At 35.6% G+C, this 18953-nt stretch overlaps 1 protein-coding gene across 4 annotated transcripts in view; it reads left to right on the forward strand.

The window, feature by feature from the left end:
- The window catches only part of LOC139073272 (aldo-keto reductase family 1 member C23-like protein), a 36496-nt gene extending 18574 nt beyond the window's left edge, over nt 1-17922 (forward strand). For all 4 annotated transcript variants that reach the window (XM_070601962.1, XM_070601963.1, XM_070601961.1 and 1 more), the window contains 9 exons: nt 4274-4470; nt 6354-6521; nt 7368-7484; nt 8542-8619; nt 9074-9196; nt 12210-12319; nt 13248-13413; nt 15905-15987; nt 17666-17922. In XM_070601962.1, coding sequence (XP_070458063.1) covers nt 4387-4470; nt 6354-6521; nt 7368-7484; nt 8542-8619; nt 9074-9196; nt 12210-12319; nt 13248-13413; nt 15905-15987; nt 17666-17708 — 972 coding nt within the window. In that variant the 5' untranslated portion in view covers nt 4274-4386 and the 3' untranslated portion in view covers nt 17709-17922. The remainder of the gene's footprint in view (nt 1-4273; nt 4471-6353; nt 6522-7367; nt 7485-8541; nt 8620-9073; nt 9197-12209; nt 12320-13247; nt 13414-15904; nt 15988-17665) is intronic.
- Nucleotides 17923-18953: the final 1031 nt, after the last annotated feature.

Here is an 18953-nt window from a genome sequence, read left to right on the forward strand (position 1 = left end):
GGACCTTTGCTGAAATTGTTTATTAGTTTCAGCAGTTTGTTTGATCTTTAGGGTTTTCTATATCTAAGATCATGTCATCATGGAACAGAGATGATTTGACATTTTCTTTCACATTTTTGATGCATATCTTTTCTTTTTCTTGTCTTATTACTGTAACTGTAACTTCCAACACTATACTGACTCTGAAAGGCAAAATCAGGCAAATTTTTGATATTATTGATCTTAAGGGGAAATGCTTTCAGTCTTTCAACACAGAATATGTTAGTTGTGGATTTTTCATATATGGGCTTCAATATGTTGAGGCAGATTCTTTCTCTTTCTAGTTTGTTGAGTGTTTCTTGTCATGAAAGAGTGGTGAGTTTCGTCAAGTACTTTTTCCACTTCGACTGAGATGACCACATGTTTTTTCCTTCAACTCATTAATGTGGTGTGCTGCATTTACTAAATTTTGTATATTGAGCAACACTTTCATTTCAGTAATAAATCCCACTTGATTATGGTGTAAAAATTTTTATGCTGCTGAATTCAGTGTGTTGTATTATTTTGAGAATGTTTAATTCTCAAACCATGTGGAATATTAGTCTTTAGTTTATTTCCTCATAGGATCTTCATCTGGCATTGTACCAAGGTAATGTTGACCTTATATAATAAGTAAGGAAGTGTTCTATCCTCTTTGATTTTTTGCAAGAGTTAAGGATGATTGCTGTTCATTCTGCTTTAAAGGTTCGGTGGATTTCACTAGTGAAGCAATCTGGCCCTGAGCTTTTCTTTTTTGGAAGGTTTTTGATTACTGATTCAAACCCCTTCATAGCTATAGTTATACTCAGGTTTTCTATTCCTTCATGATTCAGTCTTTGAAGGTTATGTGTTTCTAGGAACTTCCCATTTCATCAGGATTTCTCAATTTATTGACATACAGTTGATCACAGTGCTCTCTTTCCAATTTTTTTATTGATTGTCTGATTGTGTTATCCATTATCAAAAGTAGGGGACTGAAGTTTCCAACTAGTTTTTTAGTGTTGTCTATCTCTCCCTTCAATTCTGTCAACGTGGATTTTATATATTTTGGACCTCTGATGTTTGGTGCATATATGTTTATAATTGTTCTATATTCTTGGTATACTGACCCTTTTATCAATATATAATAAATACATTTTTTCTCTCTTGTCACAATTTTTGTCTTAATTTTCTTTGTTTTTTGTCTGTTACTGGTACAGTTACACCAGCTCTATTTTGGTTATTATATACATGGAATATATTTTATCATTTTTCCCTTTCAAACTATGTTTGTCCTTAGATCCAAAGTGAGTATCTTATAGAGAATGAATACTTGACCCTGTTTTTTTTATTTCATTCTGTAAGTCTGTACCTTTTGATTGGTGGCGTTTAGTTACATTTAACTTAATTGCAGATAGGGAAAGACTTACACTTTATTCTTTTCTATATGACATAATTTCCTTATTTCCCCTATTACTACCTTCCTTTTTTTAGATGTTTTTGAGTAGTGACATGTTTTGATTCCCTTCTCATTTTAAATTCTGTATATTCTATTTTTTTTGTGAGTTTCATGGAGATTAGAGATAATATTGGAAAGTTATAATAATATATTTTGAATTGATACCAATTAAACTGCAATGCCACGCAAAAGCTCTACTCCTATACAGCTCTGTTCCCATCTGCCAATTATGTCGTGAGGTCACTAATTTGAACGTCATACTTCGTATAAATATTAATGTAAATGCTTGTCTATTTTTTATGCATTTGTCTTTTAAATTTGGTACAAATAGAAAAGTTGAGTTACAAAGCAAAATTATGAAAGTACATGATTTTCTAACTGCCCATATATGTATCTTTACTGGAGGAATTTTTATCTTCATCTGGCTTTGAGCTACTATCTAGTGTCCTTTCACTTAAATTGAATGACTCCTTTTACATTTTTTGTAGGGCAATTGTAACAACAATGAACTCTTTCAGCTTTTGCTTATCTGAGATTATATTAATTACTCACTGATTTATAGAGAACATTTTTGTCTGATATAGAATTCTTGTTGACAGTTTTATTTTGTTTTAGTGCTTGAAACATATAATCCCAATGTCTTATGTCCTCCAAGCTTTCTGATGAGAAACCTGTAGATGTATTTATCCAAAATCCCTTGTATCTGATTCATTATGTTTCTGTTGCTACTTCAAGATTGTCTCTTGTCTTTGTTTTTCAACAGTTTGAACATCATGTATGTGGGTGTGGATACTTTGAGTTTATGTAATCTGTAAGTATTTGAGTTTGTTGGTTTTGTTGATTATTTATGTCTTAGATCCAGTTTGGGGAGTTTTTGTTCATTATTTCTTCAGATAATCTCTCTTTTCCATTCTCTCTCTTCTCCTTCTGGGACTCTGATAATGAGTATATTAGTCCACATGATGTTGTCCTATAAGTCCTTTAGGGTCTGTTCACATTTCTTCATTTTGTTCTTATGTTCCTTAGGCTCCATAATTTCTAAAACTTGTTTGATATTTTCCCTTGAGATTTACTAGATTTCATTTAGTTCTTTATCATACTTTTACTTTAGCAACTTCAGCATATATGACAATTGTTTTTAAATTTTTGTCTATCAAATCCATGCCTATGCTTGTTCAAGGAAAGTTTCTGGCAATTTTATTTTTCTTTTTAGTCCATAGTTTTTTTGTGTACGTTTGTGTGTGTGCTTATTTGGTCATTAGAAAGAGCACCTGCCTCTCCTACTTTTCACAGATTTGTTCTGTGTCCTTATATCCCTTCACTTGTTAGCTTGGCATGCTCCTGATCTTGGGATCAGCCCAACATGAAAGCTAGAAGTCTATTCAGTTTTTTCTGAGCATGCATGTTGCCTGACCTGTGTGTAGCTTTTTTAATTCCTCTGAGTAGATGGCTTCTTTCTGAATAGCTTAATGTCACAAAAATAAACATTTGAGCTTCTCCTCAGATTTATGTGGTGTAGTTTATTTCTTCACTCTTAATCTCTTGTCTCTGGCATCAGTACTTGTATAGTCCTCCTGCAGTTATAATGGGCCACATCAGCTGCTTTTCAGTTCAATCTTAGAGGTAGGCAAAATAGAAAAGAGTCTTTCAGGCAGCCACCAAATACATTAAACTTTAAGAATAAGATCTTCTATAATCACTCTGGTTTGAGAGATGTAACTGGCAACTGGGCTGATGCCTCTTACAGACCAAGCCTGCACTGTGCCAAGCAAGGGGAGGGGCAAGGGTGAGTACAAACATGATGAAATTTCCTACCACTTTGAATCTTACTTTTTCCTAAATAGGTGTTCATATTGTTGGTGTAGGTCTTCGTTTCACTGTTTTCCAGAGCTCCTCTAAGGTTATTCCAGCTAGATTCTGTTTGTTTCCTTTTGTGTTCATGGGAGAACTAAAAAATTCCTAGTTCACCATTTTGCTGACATCACTCTATGTGTTCAATTTTCAATGGCTTCATAATATTCCATTGTATCAGTGCTTCATAATTTCCCTAACTGTTCCCAACTGTAGTGTAATTGAAGCTGTTTCCAGATTACTCTTTTGTGAATACTCTTGGGCAAGATAATATACTATATAAAATCTTTATTCAGTTTTTGTTGTAGTTACATCATGATAGTTTTCTAAAATTTATAACTGGGTGAAAGTTATGCATGTTAAAAAATTTTGTCTTAACACTGTAAATGATATCTAAAAACTGTTAGTAATTAGTACTCCAATAATCACCTTGCCAAAATGTCCTTTTTGGACACTCATCTCAGGAGTGCATTCTTTTTAGGATGAGGTTTTCTTTTTATAACCAATGAAAAAAGAAACAAAAATAATTTTGTTGATGGGAAAGGTATAAAGACAGATTTGCTTTCATTTTGAAGTTTAAATTCTTTATTGACAACCAAATTTTTGAAAAAAATGTTCAGTATTCATTCTTATAAATTATATGTCTGTGTATGTGTGTGTTCATGAATGGTGTTAGATACTTGATTGTTTCAAAAGGGGATTCTTCATGGCAAAAACAAAAACAGGTTATATCTGTAGGTTTCTTGTCTACCATATGGTTAATAATTATTCAGAAAATCTCTTGTAATGATTCACTAATGTACGTGGATACTGAATGAACAATATACTGTGCAGGAAATTAATTATTTCTTTACCACTAGATAGCTGTTTAAGAATTCTCTTTGATAAGACCAAATCAACCAGATAACTTCTTCCAATTCTCTTCTTACTCCATGGCTTACTGCTTTAAAATTGCTCCTCCTACAGTCTGTTTGATAACAGCTGGACTCTGGACTTGGGTGTTACCCTCCTGTTATACATATAAAATGGGAAGGCACAAGAATACAACAGAGTCTGCTTAGACAGAGGAACAACACACAATGGATCCCAAAGGTCGGCACCTGAAACTAAATGATGGTCACTTCATTCCTGTACTGGGATTTGGCACCTATGCAGCTGAAGAGGTAACAGTAGCATTCTTGGTTTAGAGTATTGAAAAGAAACTTGATGTAGCATAAGTAGAAGCTGACTTGGTTGGTCAAGTCACTGAGTTCCTGTGTGATTATCGGAGGCTCGTTTGGTTCTTGTAAACAGCCTAGAACCATTTGTCATACAAAGAGTAAAGTAGTCAGTGCTCAGATTTCATCAGGGTCTCACCACGTGGTCACCTTCAGCTTATTGTGGGCCCTCTTGAAGTTTACATTTATTTCCCAGAGTTGCAAAACAGATGGAAATCAGCTATCAAGAACACTATCAGCTGCCTTACTTTGAGGGTGATTACATGGGAGTGGTTTCTCTTTATATTTCTGGAATTAAAAAATACTTTTATCCCACCAAGAAGACATGATCCAGAGAAATATTTGTGGTTGAAGTTCCAGGAGATGAGGTGAATAACAAATGATAGGAGAGAATTGCAGTTCTGTTGTGGGGTAGCCTGTTGAATGCCAGACATTAAATATTTAACCTGTAGTTTCCCTGGTACTTCCTTACTGCTTGGGAATTTCTCCCAAATGGAAAATATAATATCATTTGAGGGAATAAGCTACAGTCTTCCAGGGCAAAGTTTCAATTCTTGGTCCTTTTATGTATATTTGAATAAAGCAAATAGGTGTATTTGGACCTTGGGCATGAGAGGGAGCAAAGAGGACAAGTCACCAGACTGAAAGCCAGAAGTTCGTCTTCCAGTTTAGTCATTAGACTTGTAGGACAAGGGACTAGTAGTTAAAATTTGAGTCTCACTTGCTCATCTCTGTAACAGAAGGGAAAATTCAGAGATATTTTGGAGACACAAGACAGGACATATTTACTTTGTAGTACAAAGTGGGATTTAGGGTAGGGAATGGTCGTGGATACCACTGAAGCTTCAGCTTCCATAAACCTCTGAAGGCCCCTATACCTAAGGCAAGAGCATGAACAGCACAGGGCAGTTAGACCAAGTATGTAGTTCCTAGAAACTTTATTGAACAAAGAAAGGTTCTGAAATGCTTAAAATAAATGGAATATTATTCAGCATTAAAACAGAAAGAAATCCTGCCATTTCCAACCAAGTGGATGAACTTGGAGGACGTTATAATAAGTGAAACAAGCCAGACACAGAAATACAAATACTGCATGATCCCGCTTATATATGGAATCTGAAAAACTCAAACTCAGAGAAGCAAAGAGTAGAGGAGTGGAGACCAGGGGCTGAGTAGGGTCAGCGGGAAAAATGGAGAGATTTTGGTAAAAAATACAAACTCTCAGTTATAAGATGAATAAGTTCCAGAGAACTATCGTATAGCATGATGACTATAGTTAATAATAGTATACTATATTCTTGAGATTTGCTAAGAGATATTTTAATTGTCCTCAACACACACACAGAAATTAACTATGTGATATGCTAGGTATTTTAATTAGCTTCATTGTGGTAATCATTTCACAATGTATTTGTATATGAAAACATCACATTAAACAATTTAAATATGTACTCTTGAATTTATATACAATTTTTATTTAGCATGCTCTGTGTGGCTACACTGATAGAGGACTCTTAGAAGTGATCACCTTGTTTTTTGAGAGTTAATTCCATGTACCTTTTCCCTTTGTTGATTTTGTTTAGTAACCTCTCACAATATAAATCATACGCATGACTACAACTATATGCTATGTCTTGTGAGTTCTTTCAGAAAGTCACGGAACCACAGGGTCAACTTGGGAACCTTTGAGGCTAGTGATGTAGTAGTGAATGCCCGGTATTGAAGGAGTTCCTGGGATGTCCAAAGTTGGATGTGGGAAGGTCAAAATTGTGCCTTAGCTCTCTCTCAATCATTGGACATCCAAGTACTAATTTTTGTTTCTCATCTAGGTTCCTAAGAGCAAAACTGTGGAGGACACTAAATTGGCTATAGATGCTGGGTTCCGCCATATTGATTGTGCTCCTGCATATGGTAACGAAAATGAGATTGGACTGGCTATCCAAAGCAAAATTGAAGATGGCACTGTGAAGAGAGGAGACATGTTCTGCAATACAAAGGTGTGTATGTGTGGTATATGTGTGTTCATAGGTGTAAAAGTGATTGTGTGGAGATGACAATTATATGATAAGACCACTAGTGTTTGGTGAATTATGCTTATTGGTACAACTTTCATCACAAATATTCATGTATTAAATCTAGTGTCAAAAAAGATGATGGCTGTCTCATAATTGCTTTGTTCAAATTTTATGATTTTAAAGTAAAGTCAATTTACGTTTCTTAGCCTCATACCATATCAGTGTGATTTCACATGGATTACTGAATCAGACTCAACTGTGATTGGATTATAGCTTTCCTTATCGTCTAGTTGACCTGCTAAAATTTTTCAATATTCTGAATCTTCTGTCTCACCTCCGTCAATAAGAGAGAACAATATAAGGGTCATTTTTTGTATTAAACAAGAGAAAGCTACAGTGTCTTGAAGAGTATCCAGGACATATTAATATGTTCAAAGCACTTTTTCCCTATAGTTATATAAACTAAAGGGGTACTACTTATTCTCCATTAGAGTGCACTTTTGATGGAATAAGGCTATCTTTGTGAATTGTTTTGTAAGTTCCATCAAACAATTCAGATAATGGGCATGATTATTATTTGATAACATGTTTTATCTCTCAGGTCATTTCATTCCATTATTAGTAGGTGTACTGATGATAAGTCAAAGCAATTAACAGTTTCTGTGGATAAGTCAGATCAAAGGGGAACCCAAGAAGGAAAAAGTATTTTTCCTCTGTGGTCATCAGTTTCCAACCAGTAGAAAAATGTCTAATTCTTATGTGAAACAAGAAAAACAAAACTGACAGAAGTATTAATCCAAAACAACTTCCGTTCTTTAACTTCTACAGCTTTGGGTCACTTGCCTTCAACCAGAATTGGTCCGACCAGCCTTGGAAAAGTCTCTGAAGAATCTTCACCTGGACTATGTTGATCTCTATATTATTCATTATCCAACAGCTCTGAAGGTTGGCAATTTGCGTGGTCACGCTTTTTTCACTTCTTGTGTCAGAATGTCTATGAAATTGCACGGATGGTTGATGGAAAATTTCCTTAGACGTATGTAGGGATTATGACACTAGAGAAAAATCCCCAAAGTAATATTTCCTCATTAGCCCTTTATTTATATTTTGAATGCTTAATTTCCCTTCATGCCTCCAAGAGAAAATAAATAAACAATCTTAAATTCTTTACCTCAAGAACTTGAGGAAATAAAAATATGCATGTTCAACATGCAGTAACAATTATGACTCCTGAGTCTCTTGGGGATATCCCCAAAACAGAGTTTCATGCAGCTGTGGTGATCAATGACACTACCTTACACCTGTGCAAAATGAGTTGCTCTCCTTTCTCATCATTTGAAGTTGAAAGCAGCTAGGATGGTGGTCCCTCTGGGTGTGTCTAAACCTGGCAGCCTTCATAGCCATATGCAAAACCTTGTCTACACTGTTCGCTAACTTCAGCTTGGAAATTTGTAAACTTCACTTAGTCATTAAGGATTGTGCTATGTAGAATTCTGGATTGTAACTTATAGAAAGCTACTCAAGCTGTCCTATGCAAAATAGTTTGTCTATGTAAATGGGAAGTCCAAGCCATGGATAGATGGACCGTAGAATGTTCAGAGGAATTCTGATTACACAGGCTGGGTCAAGATTGTAATTGCTCTTTTGGATATAAAAGAACATGTACCTTACTGTTATTCCCAGTGCAAAGGAGGTCGTTGGCAAGAGGAAAATATAGGGGGCAGACCAGTGTAAGATAAGTCATTATTAGTCCTCTTTAGGATCTAGGAGAGTGATCTTTATTAAAACACATAATAACTGTAGTTGATTAGAGGAAGCCTGGTTTCCTAAAGACATACCATACAACTCCATATGCAAGTCACTTTATCAATATTAGTATCTAAAATGTTATCCCACCTAACTCATGATGGTTTAGTGTCTTGGCCCTAGATGTCCCTGGAAGCCTGGCTAAGTGTGCAGAAATTATTTTGTGACATCACTAAAATGACTGTTTCTATTTTAGCCAGGGGAAGAATTTTATCCAGAAGATGAAAAAGGAAAAGCAATATTTGACACAGTGGATCTCTGTGCCACGTGGGAGGTAAGTGCTTGAAGGAGAGACCACAGAGGAAAAAGATAAAAGATAAATCTGGTTCACTTCCTCCACTTATGAGAAGGAGCTATACAGCTTCAGATTCACGAATTCATAAACTTTAAAAGAATGGGTATTCTGTAGAGGTGTGGAGAAAATCATTCCTGAAATGTTAATAGAGAGGAACCAAGGAGAAGAATTTGGTACAATGAGGATAAGTCTCTCTTGCCCTCAATGTGTAATACTCTCTCACATTTTTCTAAGGAGAAGACAGTAATTCTCATCCTTGTTATCACTACCTTCTTTTCCCATTTAATTTACTACTTTGTCTCTCCTTGATAATCATGCCAATTGGCTTTATTGTCATTTCTTTACAGTTGTCCTCTTAATAGATTTTTCTTACAGTTATTCTTGATCAATAGCCAATTGCACAAATTATTCTTCACCACCCCTTCCTCCTCAGGCCATGGAGAAGTGTAAGGATGCAGGATTGACAAAGTCCATTGGGGTCTCCAACTTTAACCGTAGGCAGCTGGAGAAGATTCTAAACAAGCCAGGGCTCAAGTACAAGCCAGTCTGCAACCAGGTGAGCACCCTTCATCTCCTCTGCTCTCTGTTCTTCATCTCTTTCTTCTTGCACTACAGTCAGATGTCTATTTGTCCTCCCCACCTATTCATCCTACTTTTATGGAACAGAAGATTCTAGAATCCAGAGTCTCTGTCTAGTGTGAGTCAATAGAACCCATAATTCTATCTCTGTTTTGGAAAGCCTTAGTGAAAAAAAGTGGTGAGAACTTAGTATTAAGTTGTTAATAAAAATTTAGGGAAGGTAAGAGAGGTGACAGTGGCCTGGCATTGTTACCAGACATTAGAGGGAAGGTGACATTTCCCTGCGCTTTAAAGAATGTCCAGAGATGTGATGGGTTAAAGTGATTTGAAGGAATTGTGTACAGAAAAGAAGGTCATGAAAATATGGAATGGGTAGTAAATAAGGGAAGAGTGAAAATAACATAAGGTAGGTGTCAGGGGTTTTTGTGTGGTTTGGATGTCTGAATCCTTTGTCTTGGTATGTCTGCTTTCAGGGGTCTTTGAATAGGAAGCATAGATACGAGAAAAATGAACTGGAGGCTTTGGAAGTCACCCAGGTTAAAGGGATGTTTTTTGGTCATACTAATGGTGGGACAAATCAACACTCAGGAATGTTTAGCAGAAACGTAGAGCATGCTTTCTGATTTACTCAATCTTTGTCTGGTTCTCGATTTCTACACTTGACTTAACTCATTAGACACATTATTCTGTGTCTGGTTCTGTACTCTTAATTTTTTTTCTATTATTATTTTATTATGATGAGAACACCACAAGAGATCTACTCTTAAAAAATTTTGAAGTATGCAATACAAAACAATACAATACAACACAATCTTGTTAACCATGAGGACCATGTTGTACAACAGATCTCTAGAACTTATTCATCCTGCATAATTGAGACTTCCTGGTCACAATGAGCAAGTCTCCATTTCTCCCTCCTCCCTGCCCCTGGCGAACACCATTCTGCTCTTTGATTCGATGAGTTTGACTATTTTAGATTCCTCAAATAAAAGGTATCATCTGGTACTTGTCCTTCTATGTATGTCTCAGTTCATTTATCATAATATTCTAAAGGTGTAACTTAGAGTCAAGGAGTGAGCATCTTTGATTGGAAAATGTGGCCTATAAAATTTAAGAATTTGTTATATATTGTTATAGTACTATAGATTCACAATTATAAATGTTAAAAATTTCCTGTGATTCTAGTATTAGTTTTATTCTCAATTTTTATTATAAAAATTTTCAGACCTTCAAAGAAGTTAAGAGTATCAGAGAATATCCATGTTTTCCCTCTCATATACAAAATGTTTCATATTTTGGCACATTGCCAAATATATGCATATATATGTGGATGTATCTGCAAACATATATGTAATATTTTGCTGACCCTCTTCAAAGTAAGCTATAGACATAACAATTCACCTTTACAGATCTCAGAAAGCTTATTGTCTGCTATCCAATCCATATTCAATCCTCTATATGGCTTTCTCAATCCTTTTTCCAGATCTTCTTTTCTAATCAGGTGCCAATTGTGGTCCACATATTATTTTCAGTTATGTTTCATAAGCTCTCTTAATATAAAATGGTCACTCATCCCTCTTTGTACTATGACTTTTTAATATTTTGTTGAATATTCTGGATTTATCCAACTGCTATCTTGTGATGTTAATTTTTTTCTCTAGTCTCAATTTCTGTAAATTAGAAGTTATATCTGAATGCCTTATTACCTTAAAGGTAAACATTTTTGGCAAGAAAACTCCTTTGCATGCTGTTTCCCTCAAACCACACTCCAGTTTGAAGCTTGCATGACAAGTTGTCCCAGTATGAGAGATGTTAGTTTTGTTTTCTTGGTTAAGCTAGTGGCAGACAGGTCTTTTCTTTGTAAATGTATATTTTTCCCTTTGAAATTACCTACCAATCTTTTGGGTTATAATTGTCATCAGAGGAAATCATATTGCCTCCAAGTTTTCACATACTAATTGAGTAGCCATCAACGATTTTAACATGAATCATTATTATCAATGGGATTCATAAATAATTATTTTTAATTTTAAGCATTCTTTTATTTATTTTTTCTCTTTGGAGGAAGACTAGCCCTGAGCTAACATCTGCCACCAATCCTCCTCTTTTTGCTGAGGAAAACTGGCCTGAGCTAACATCGATGCCCACCTTCCTCTACTTTATATGTGGCATGCCTGCTGCAGCATGACTTGACAAGCGGTGCCTAGGTCTGCATCCAGGATGTGAACTGGCGAACCCTGGGCCACCAAAGCAGAATGTATCAACCTAACCACAGTGCCACAGGACCAGGCCTTATATATTTTTTTTAACCTGACATTTTATTGTAAACAGAAAATTCCCTTGTAAAGTCAGGGTAAAATACAATTATTCTTATAAGATGGGTAAAAGCTTAATTCCTTCCCTTGAACTCTCAGTATTCCTGGAAAGCAGTTACTGTAATAATTGATGTCAGTAGGAACAAATATTTTTTTTTCTCTCTCTCTCTCATCCCTATGGACTTGTGGATTTTTATTTACTCTATTGCTATAATTGTTTTTAGTCATTATGCCCTTTGATCATCGCATCTACCCAATGTCACTACTGGGATCCTCATCAAACTGGTTCTTTAGTCCTTTAGAAATCCCTTCGTGAGTCTTTGAGCAATTTCTTGTTTTCTGGTATAACTTGATGTCCAAGGTTCAAACAGTTCTTTTCCTGTCCCAGATCTGGAATTCTCTTTGCAGTGTACAATGGTACTGAGTAACCAAGATCTAATCCGTGGAGTTGCTTGTTCTGTGCAATTTCATTATTTTTTCCTTTTTACCCTTTTAAGGAACAGAGATATAACATTTATTTTTTTTTAACAAAAACCTTATTTGATGTTGATATTTCCAGCTTAAATTGAATATTACTGTTTTTTATTCATCTTTTTTTCCTTTAAACCTTTTTGTTCCATATTCATATTGTCATTTCATGTAATCTGACTCTTTTTCCCTCTTGGCATTCTACAGGTGGAATGTCATCCTTATCTCAACCAGAGGAAGCTGTTGGATTTCTGCAAATCGAAAGATATTGTCCTAGTTGCCTATGGTGCTTTGGGAACACAACGTCCAAAACAATGGTAATTAAGATGACAGGAAGTTTACTAAGACCCTAAAACACTAGTTTTGGTGAAATATTTTTAATCATACCATACTCAGTTTTCTGGAACTAACTCTCACCTGGCTTGGGGAGAAAGGGGAAGGAAGGAAGAATTCCTTTCCTTTTTTCATCCCATCACCCAGCCAATTCTTTTACATTATATGTGCCTGGTTGTAGATTAATCAAAAACAAATACCTGCATTAAAATCTATATGTAATCGAAAAATTGAGACAGAAGATATAAGCTCAAGTCATGATTTTGAATTTTTTTTAACTAATTAACACATTTCTAGTAATAGATTCTCTAAGCCTCACTTTATGTCTAAAATATGGATAATGTTATATAACTTCCAGGTTTATCATGATAGAAAAAATTACAATCTGAAACATTTTTATAAATTTCTATAGAAATATGGCATACTATAAGTAAGGATAAAATAAATCGTTCTTATTTTTGGACTACTCAATTTTTATCAATATCTTAGAAATTTTAAAATAAAGAATATCCCAGGTTTTCCCCATTCTCTTTTTCCTTTCATACTCTTGTCCTTACTTTGGGGCTCTAATCAGAGAAAGGAAAGCAGCTAATGGGAATTAAAAAAGAAAAAATGTACGAGTTTGGAAGCATTGATCTTGACTCAAGCAAGCATCAAGATGACCAGGAGTGATTTGTAAACAGAGATTACTAAGTGCCACACCTCAGTTTCAGAATCAGTTTGTCTCGTTGGAAGCCATGGAATTTACCTTCCTAACAAGTTCCCTGATGATAGTGATGCTTCTGGTCTCAGGACAATTTTTTGAGTAATGTCCGCTCTGATCTAGAGTGGGCCTACTGGATTTGTTTAGGAAGCCTCCTAACAAACTGAATACTCAGTCTCAGGTCTTTAGCATTTCGTAATTCCTTCCAGGGTGGACCAGAGCTCCCCGGTTCTCTTGGAAGATCCCGTCCTTTGTGCCATGGCAAAAAAGTATGAGCGAACTCCAGCACTGATTGCCCTTCGCTACCAGCTACAGCGTGGAGTTGTGGCCCTGGCCAAGTGTATCAATGAGAAGCAGATGAAGGAGAACATGCGGGTGATGAGTGAGGCTGTGGGCATGGGGGTCCTAAAGAGTATCCTTCACATGTGTTCTTCTTTGTTAGCTCTCAAGACATCTTTGGGCCCAGAGGTTATTTCCCATGCATGCATGCGTTATGTGTATTCCCACCATGTTTTTCATACTGTGGCAACAAGAGAGGCAGCATGTCTGGATGGAATTAAGATTGGACATAAAACAGAGATTATAGTTCCCACATGTCTGCAATGTACTCTGTAGCTTTATGCAAGTCACATCTCATTTTCCTAATTCTAAAATGAGGGAATTAGATTATGCGATTTTTTTAGTCTGCTTGAGATGATATAACAAAATATCACAGACTAGGTGTTTTATGAAAAACAAAAATTTATGTCTCACAGTTCTTTAGTCTGGAAGTCTGAGATCAGGGGGTGAGCATGTGAGTGAAGGCTCTCTTTTGGGTGAGAGACTACTTGTAGTCTATCATAGTAGAAGGGGTAAGGGTGCTCTTTCAGGACTTATGAGGGCATTAATCTCATTCAGGAGGGCTTGACCATCATGACCTCATCACCACTCAAACACCCTGCTTTCTAATCTTATCAGAATGGGGGTTTTGTGTCCAACATAGGAATTTTGGGGGTACATAAACATCAGAATGTAGCAGTGATCTCTAGGCTCCAAATCTCTTTGGTGTTAGTTTTCATTTCCTTGAATAGTAATGTAGTTTCATTTTCAGGTATTTATTCTTCTTGAGTTTCCACTATTGTAAAGCACCTATTCAGATATTTGTCTATTTTTATTGTGTTGTGTTTTACATATAGGAGTTTATTATTATATCATTATGTATAGGAGACTATAGCTGTATAACAAACTATCCTCAATATAGAAGTTTACTACAAAAGCCATTCATTTAGCTCATGATTCTTCAGTTTGACAACTAGCCTGGGCTCAACTAAGTAGTTCTCGTCTTGGCTCTGCTCTCTCATGTATTTGCTGTTAAATGAAGAGCAACTAGACAGTTCTGCCTTAGGAGGTTGATTTCCCTGTTGTCAGAGTTGTGTAAACTCTGTTGCATATAATTTTTCATATTGTTGGCTACACTATAGCCATCTAGCCTGTTCTTCATCACAGTGGCATGATCCCAAGGCAGTGAATGGGTACTTACAAAGACTTTTCATGTCTAGGCTTACAACAGACACACCACTGCTTCTGGCAAGCTTTATTGTCCAGTGCAAGTTGCAGGCCAAATCCAAAGTTTATGTTTTCTCAAAGATTATCATTGTCATCTCTGTCGTATATCAGATGTCCACCAGCTGATTTCTGGCCTCCCTCTTCTTTTCAAATCCTTACTTTTCTGTACCATCTAAGTATAGTGGAAAATAAGTATTGCTTTTCAGAGCAGTAAAATTTTTTCTACATTCATTTTTTCTTCTTTAAGAATATCTTGACTACTTTTTACTAGTTTTTTTTTAATGTAAAATATAGTATCACTTCTCAACTTCCATGAAAAATAAGAATATAAATCATTGGAACCTATTGCATTGAAACTGTAGATCAATTTGCAGAAAACTGTCTTTTTTACAATATTGAGACTTCCAATCCATAATTATACTTTGAGTATTAATTTAAATAGGTGTTTTTATATATTTTAATAAATTTCATAACTTTGTCCACAAAGGTATTTACATAGTCCTTCAGTTAGATTTATTCATACATAATTAGTATATTTGATATCATCTTGATAACTTTTTCCTAACTTTCTATTGTGAAGATTTTCAATGTACAGAAAAATTGAAAAATAATGAATCAATTGCCTTGCTTGGATTCATCAATTGTGAAATAATTGACATTGTGCCTGCTGTCTATCTATTTACTTATGTATCTATCATCTATCTATCTTCTCCATCTTCCACTATCTTGGAGTATTAGTATGAATTGCTGGATGTATTTAGTTCAACATGTTAGCCATTACTGACATTCTTTTTGATGCTTAAAGTGTTCCACATTTAGACAGGGATATTCTCTTCAAGCCAGTTACTATGTTCATTGAAGATGACATCAGCAGTATTTGGACAATCATTGGATTAAATTACCTTGAAAAACATTTTTTCACATTCTAACTTTCATTGATTAGATATATACGTCCACCTGTAGTCATCAAAATTACTAAATTATACTTTCTATTTTTACAATTTATCTCTAGCTTCTTCTGGCTCTTCTAAGTATGTGACCCTATTACTTTGAATAATGTCAGCTTTGTTCCCCTCTGCTATTTAAAAGTTCTCCTTTTTGTTTGTAGTTTTTGAAGTTTGAATATATCATCTCCAGGGATGGATTTCAATTTAACTTTTGCCTGATATTTTTATTACCACTGAAGTATTTTGCTTTATCTTTAAAAACTTTGGGAAATATTTGGATGTTGCCTTTGCACCATTCAGTCTGATTTGCTGGGATTTTAAAGATTGGCCATCATGCAGTCTAGAAATCATAAAAATCTTTCTACTTGTGACAGGTTTTTGAATTCCAGTTGACTTCAGAGGACATGAACGCCATAGATGGCCTAAATCGAAATCTTCGATATCTTCCTTTTCACATGTAAGTGACTTTGGTAAATATGTTTGCCTCAATTCACTTTCTGATAGTGTGTGTATGATGATTGTTAAAATTTACCTTGATACAAGGAAGACAAAGGCCAGTTTGAGTCAGGGGTGAAACAGGAGCTTTCTGGAATCTTATCCCAGACTCACTCCAGAGCTTTGTTCACTGGCACAACAGGGTGAGTGAACTGGAGTCAACTTGGACTTACATTCCTACGTCATGCACTATCACTCCATGTAACTTTCTAAAAAGCTCAGTATCATTGCTGATTGTACACCTTCCATGTATGTCTCCCATTTCAACAAGTTAGTGAACATACACTGTGGATATCACCAGTGTAGCCTAATTCAATGTTTCCAGAAGTGTGTTTATCAGCTTCTTCTCCAAACTTTTCAACTCTTTGTTAAAGACTTCTCTCTCAAGCTTGTGATCCACACCAGAAATGCCCATGAACCTAATATGGGATATTCATGAGATTGTGCCACATTTATATCCTTCATAAATTTGCAGATCACTCCCTTCCCTTTCATTGCATGTTTGTTCTAGACCAAACTACTGCATTTCCCTCCAGAAAGCCTGGCCTTATGGGTTCCATAGGAATTTTTGCTTCAGATTTTCTGAAATATGGAGATCCCCATGCAGAGGACAAACTTTTCAAGAGGGGAGATTTAAACCAAGAGAAGAGTGTGGAGGCAAAGCATCATTGTTGGAAAGGATTTAGAGCCAACAAAAGATCTTTACTACTCCTTCATTCTGTGTGATTCTGGAATTTTGAGCAAAGACTTTCATTATAAATGAAGGAAATGGAGGAATGCACAATCTTTCTGCCTGTGAGAATTGTAATTCATGATATTAATACATGTGGTAATGTATGGAAAGAGATTGGCATAATGGCAAGTTATGAATGCCCAAATTTGGTAGATATATTTACACCTTTGCTAATATATTTATTACTGTAGAGACAAATGAAGAATAAGATAGGGAAATAAGGCAGAGAGAAAGAGAAAGTGGTAATCAGTCAGTAATTCTTACAGTTAGATATTTTAATAATAAGCAAGAATTTTTCTGTCACTTTATATCTTGGGGTATTACTGAATAGAGATCTCTCTGCTGTCCAGTAAGCTCCTTGGACAACGGGCCAAATTTTTACAATACATTCTTCTTATTTCTGGATCTAACTGGATATGTTGTATGTGGTAGGCAGTTAATAAATAGTTCATAAATTTAAAAATGAAAGTCAAGTTGCATTCAGTAACCTGTGTTGCCCTAAAATATTTATTAGTGCAGAGCACGGGGCTGGACATAGACTTTGGACTCCTGTTCACAACAAGGCATAATCAATCTCTTCTTCCACTGTGGAAGTGAAATAAGAAAGGACAGGCTATCTTGTTGCTTTATTGACAGATGTAGCTAGGGAGAACATATTTGAATATTTGACTCTTCATCTTCTGCGTAATAAATTCCAGGGAGGGAATATCATTTCAATAATTTATTATTATTATGTTCAAATTATTATAAAGTCATGTTTCTGAAAGAAAGAAAGGCAGACTTCATACCCAGTCAGAAAATAAACTGTTTAACCTTAACTCAATGACAACTTCATGGAAATCACTTCTCTATCACCCTAGAAGCACAGTCATTGAACCCATATATGCAATGTTCTATCTCATTTCAGTTCTATTGGCCACCCTGAGTATCCATTTTCTGATGAATATTAACATGGAGGCCTTTGTCCTGACTTCTCCCAGAAGCACTGCATGTGGATAGTGAGGTGTGAAACATCTCAGATGTTGGTGATTGGACGCTTCAGCAAAGGTTCTATCCATGCTGCTTCACAACTCGTACTCAGCTAGACTTAAGTCCATCAGTCAGGAATTAAAGGCACCCCATTTTTGTCTCTTTCTGTAAAAATTAAAGATTTTTCCCCCTAAAGTCTCTGACCAATTCTAGTCTCTGTTTTGTATATTTTCTTTCCTTCTGATGCACTAGAGCCAAAGAATAATTTGCCTAGAGTTTGGAGTGGGAGAGGGGGGAGGAGATAGAATAACAGCAATTTTACAGACATTTCTGGAGGGGGATAGGTAGCGTTGTCAGTCTCTAGAGAACTAGTAGTTAACAGGTATTTAGCAGTGTTCCTTTAGCTCTTCAAAGTACAAGAGGACACATGGCATATGATCTGGATGGTGAGGCTAATATTGCTGAAAGGAAGCAAAGCATAGACTCCCTTTCTGCTTCTCAGGGAATCTTTTCTGAAGGAAATCCCAGAATGAGATTACCCTGTGACAGGGTGGGCCCAGGAGGTGGGAGGGGACGAGGCTGGAAGGATGATTTGGACTCAGACATACAGAAAATTTGGGAAGAGGGAGCTGAGCACATATCTGTTAGGGAAACATTGGAATATGCCTCTTTGCTACTCCTCTCTTACTGATAAAAGGAAACTTTCCACAGTATTTTACCAAAGAGCTGGAGCTGAGAGTCAGGTCTAGACTGCCACGTGTCTAGCAATGAACGTGCTGGCTTGTAGTTGGGCAGAAATTCAAAGAAACAAGTAGCTGATCAAATTACCCTTAACATTGACTCCATATTTATCAAGTTTTCTCAGGTTTAAAGGAACATTAATATGAAATATCAATTTGATATACTTGATCTTTTTAAATGTTTCAAGCACAAAGCAAGGCGCACTTACAAATACAAAACACTAAATATTCATAAGCCATTAAATATTTTCTGTAAAGCCAATCTTAACATGTGAATACATTTAGTAATTCCAATTCTCCTAAAATTTCAAGCACTATTTGAAAATATATGTACATGAAATAGCACAAGGCTTACAACATTTGTTAACTTTTGAACATCCATAAAAAATGTACATTTATTTTCTACAATTTTTAGTAATACAGACTCAGTCTTGTAAGGAAGCAAGTTTTTATCTCAGACCACTTGTTAAAATTTGGGACAATCAT

This window comes from Equus przewalskii, chromosome 30 (genome assembly GCF_037783145.1).
Source record: "Equus przewalskii isolate Varuska chromosome 30, EquPr2, whole genome shotgun sequence".
Classification (NCBI taxonomy): Eukaryota; Metazoa; Chordata; class Mammalia; order Perissodactyla; family Equidae; genus Equus; species Equus przewalskii.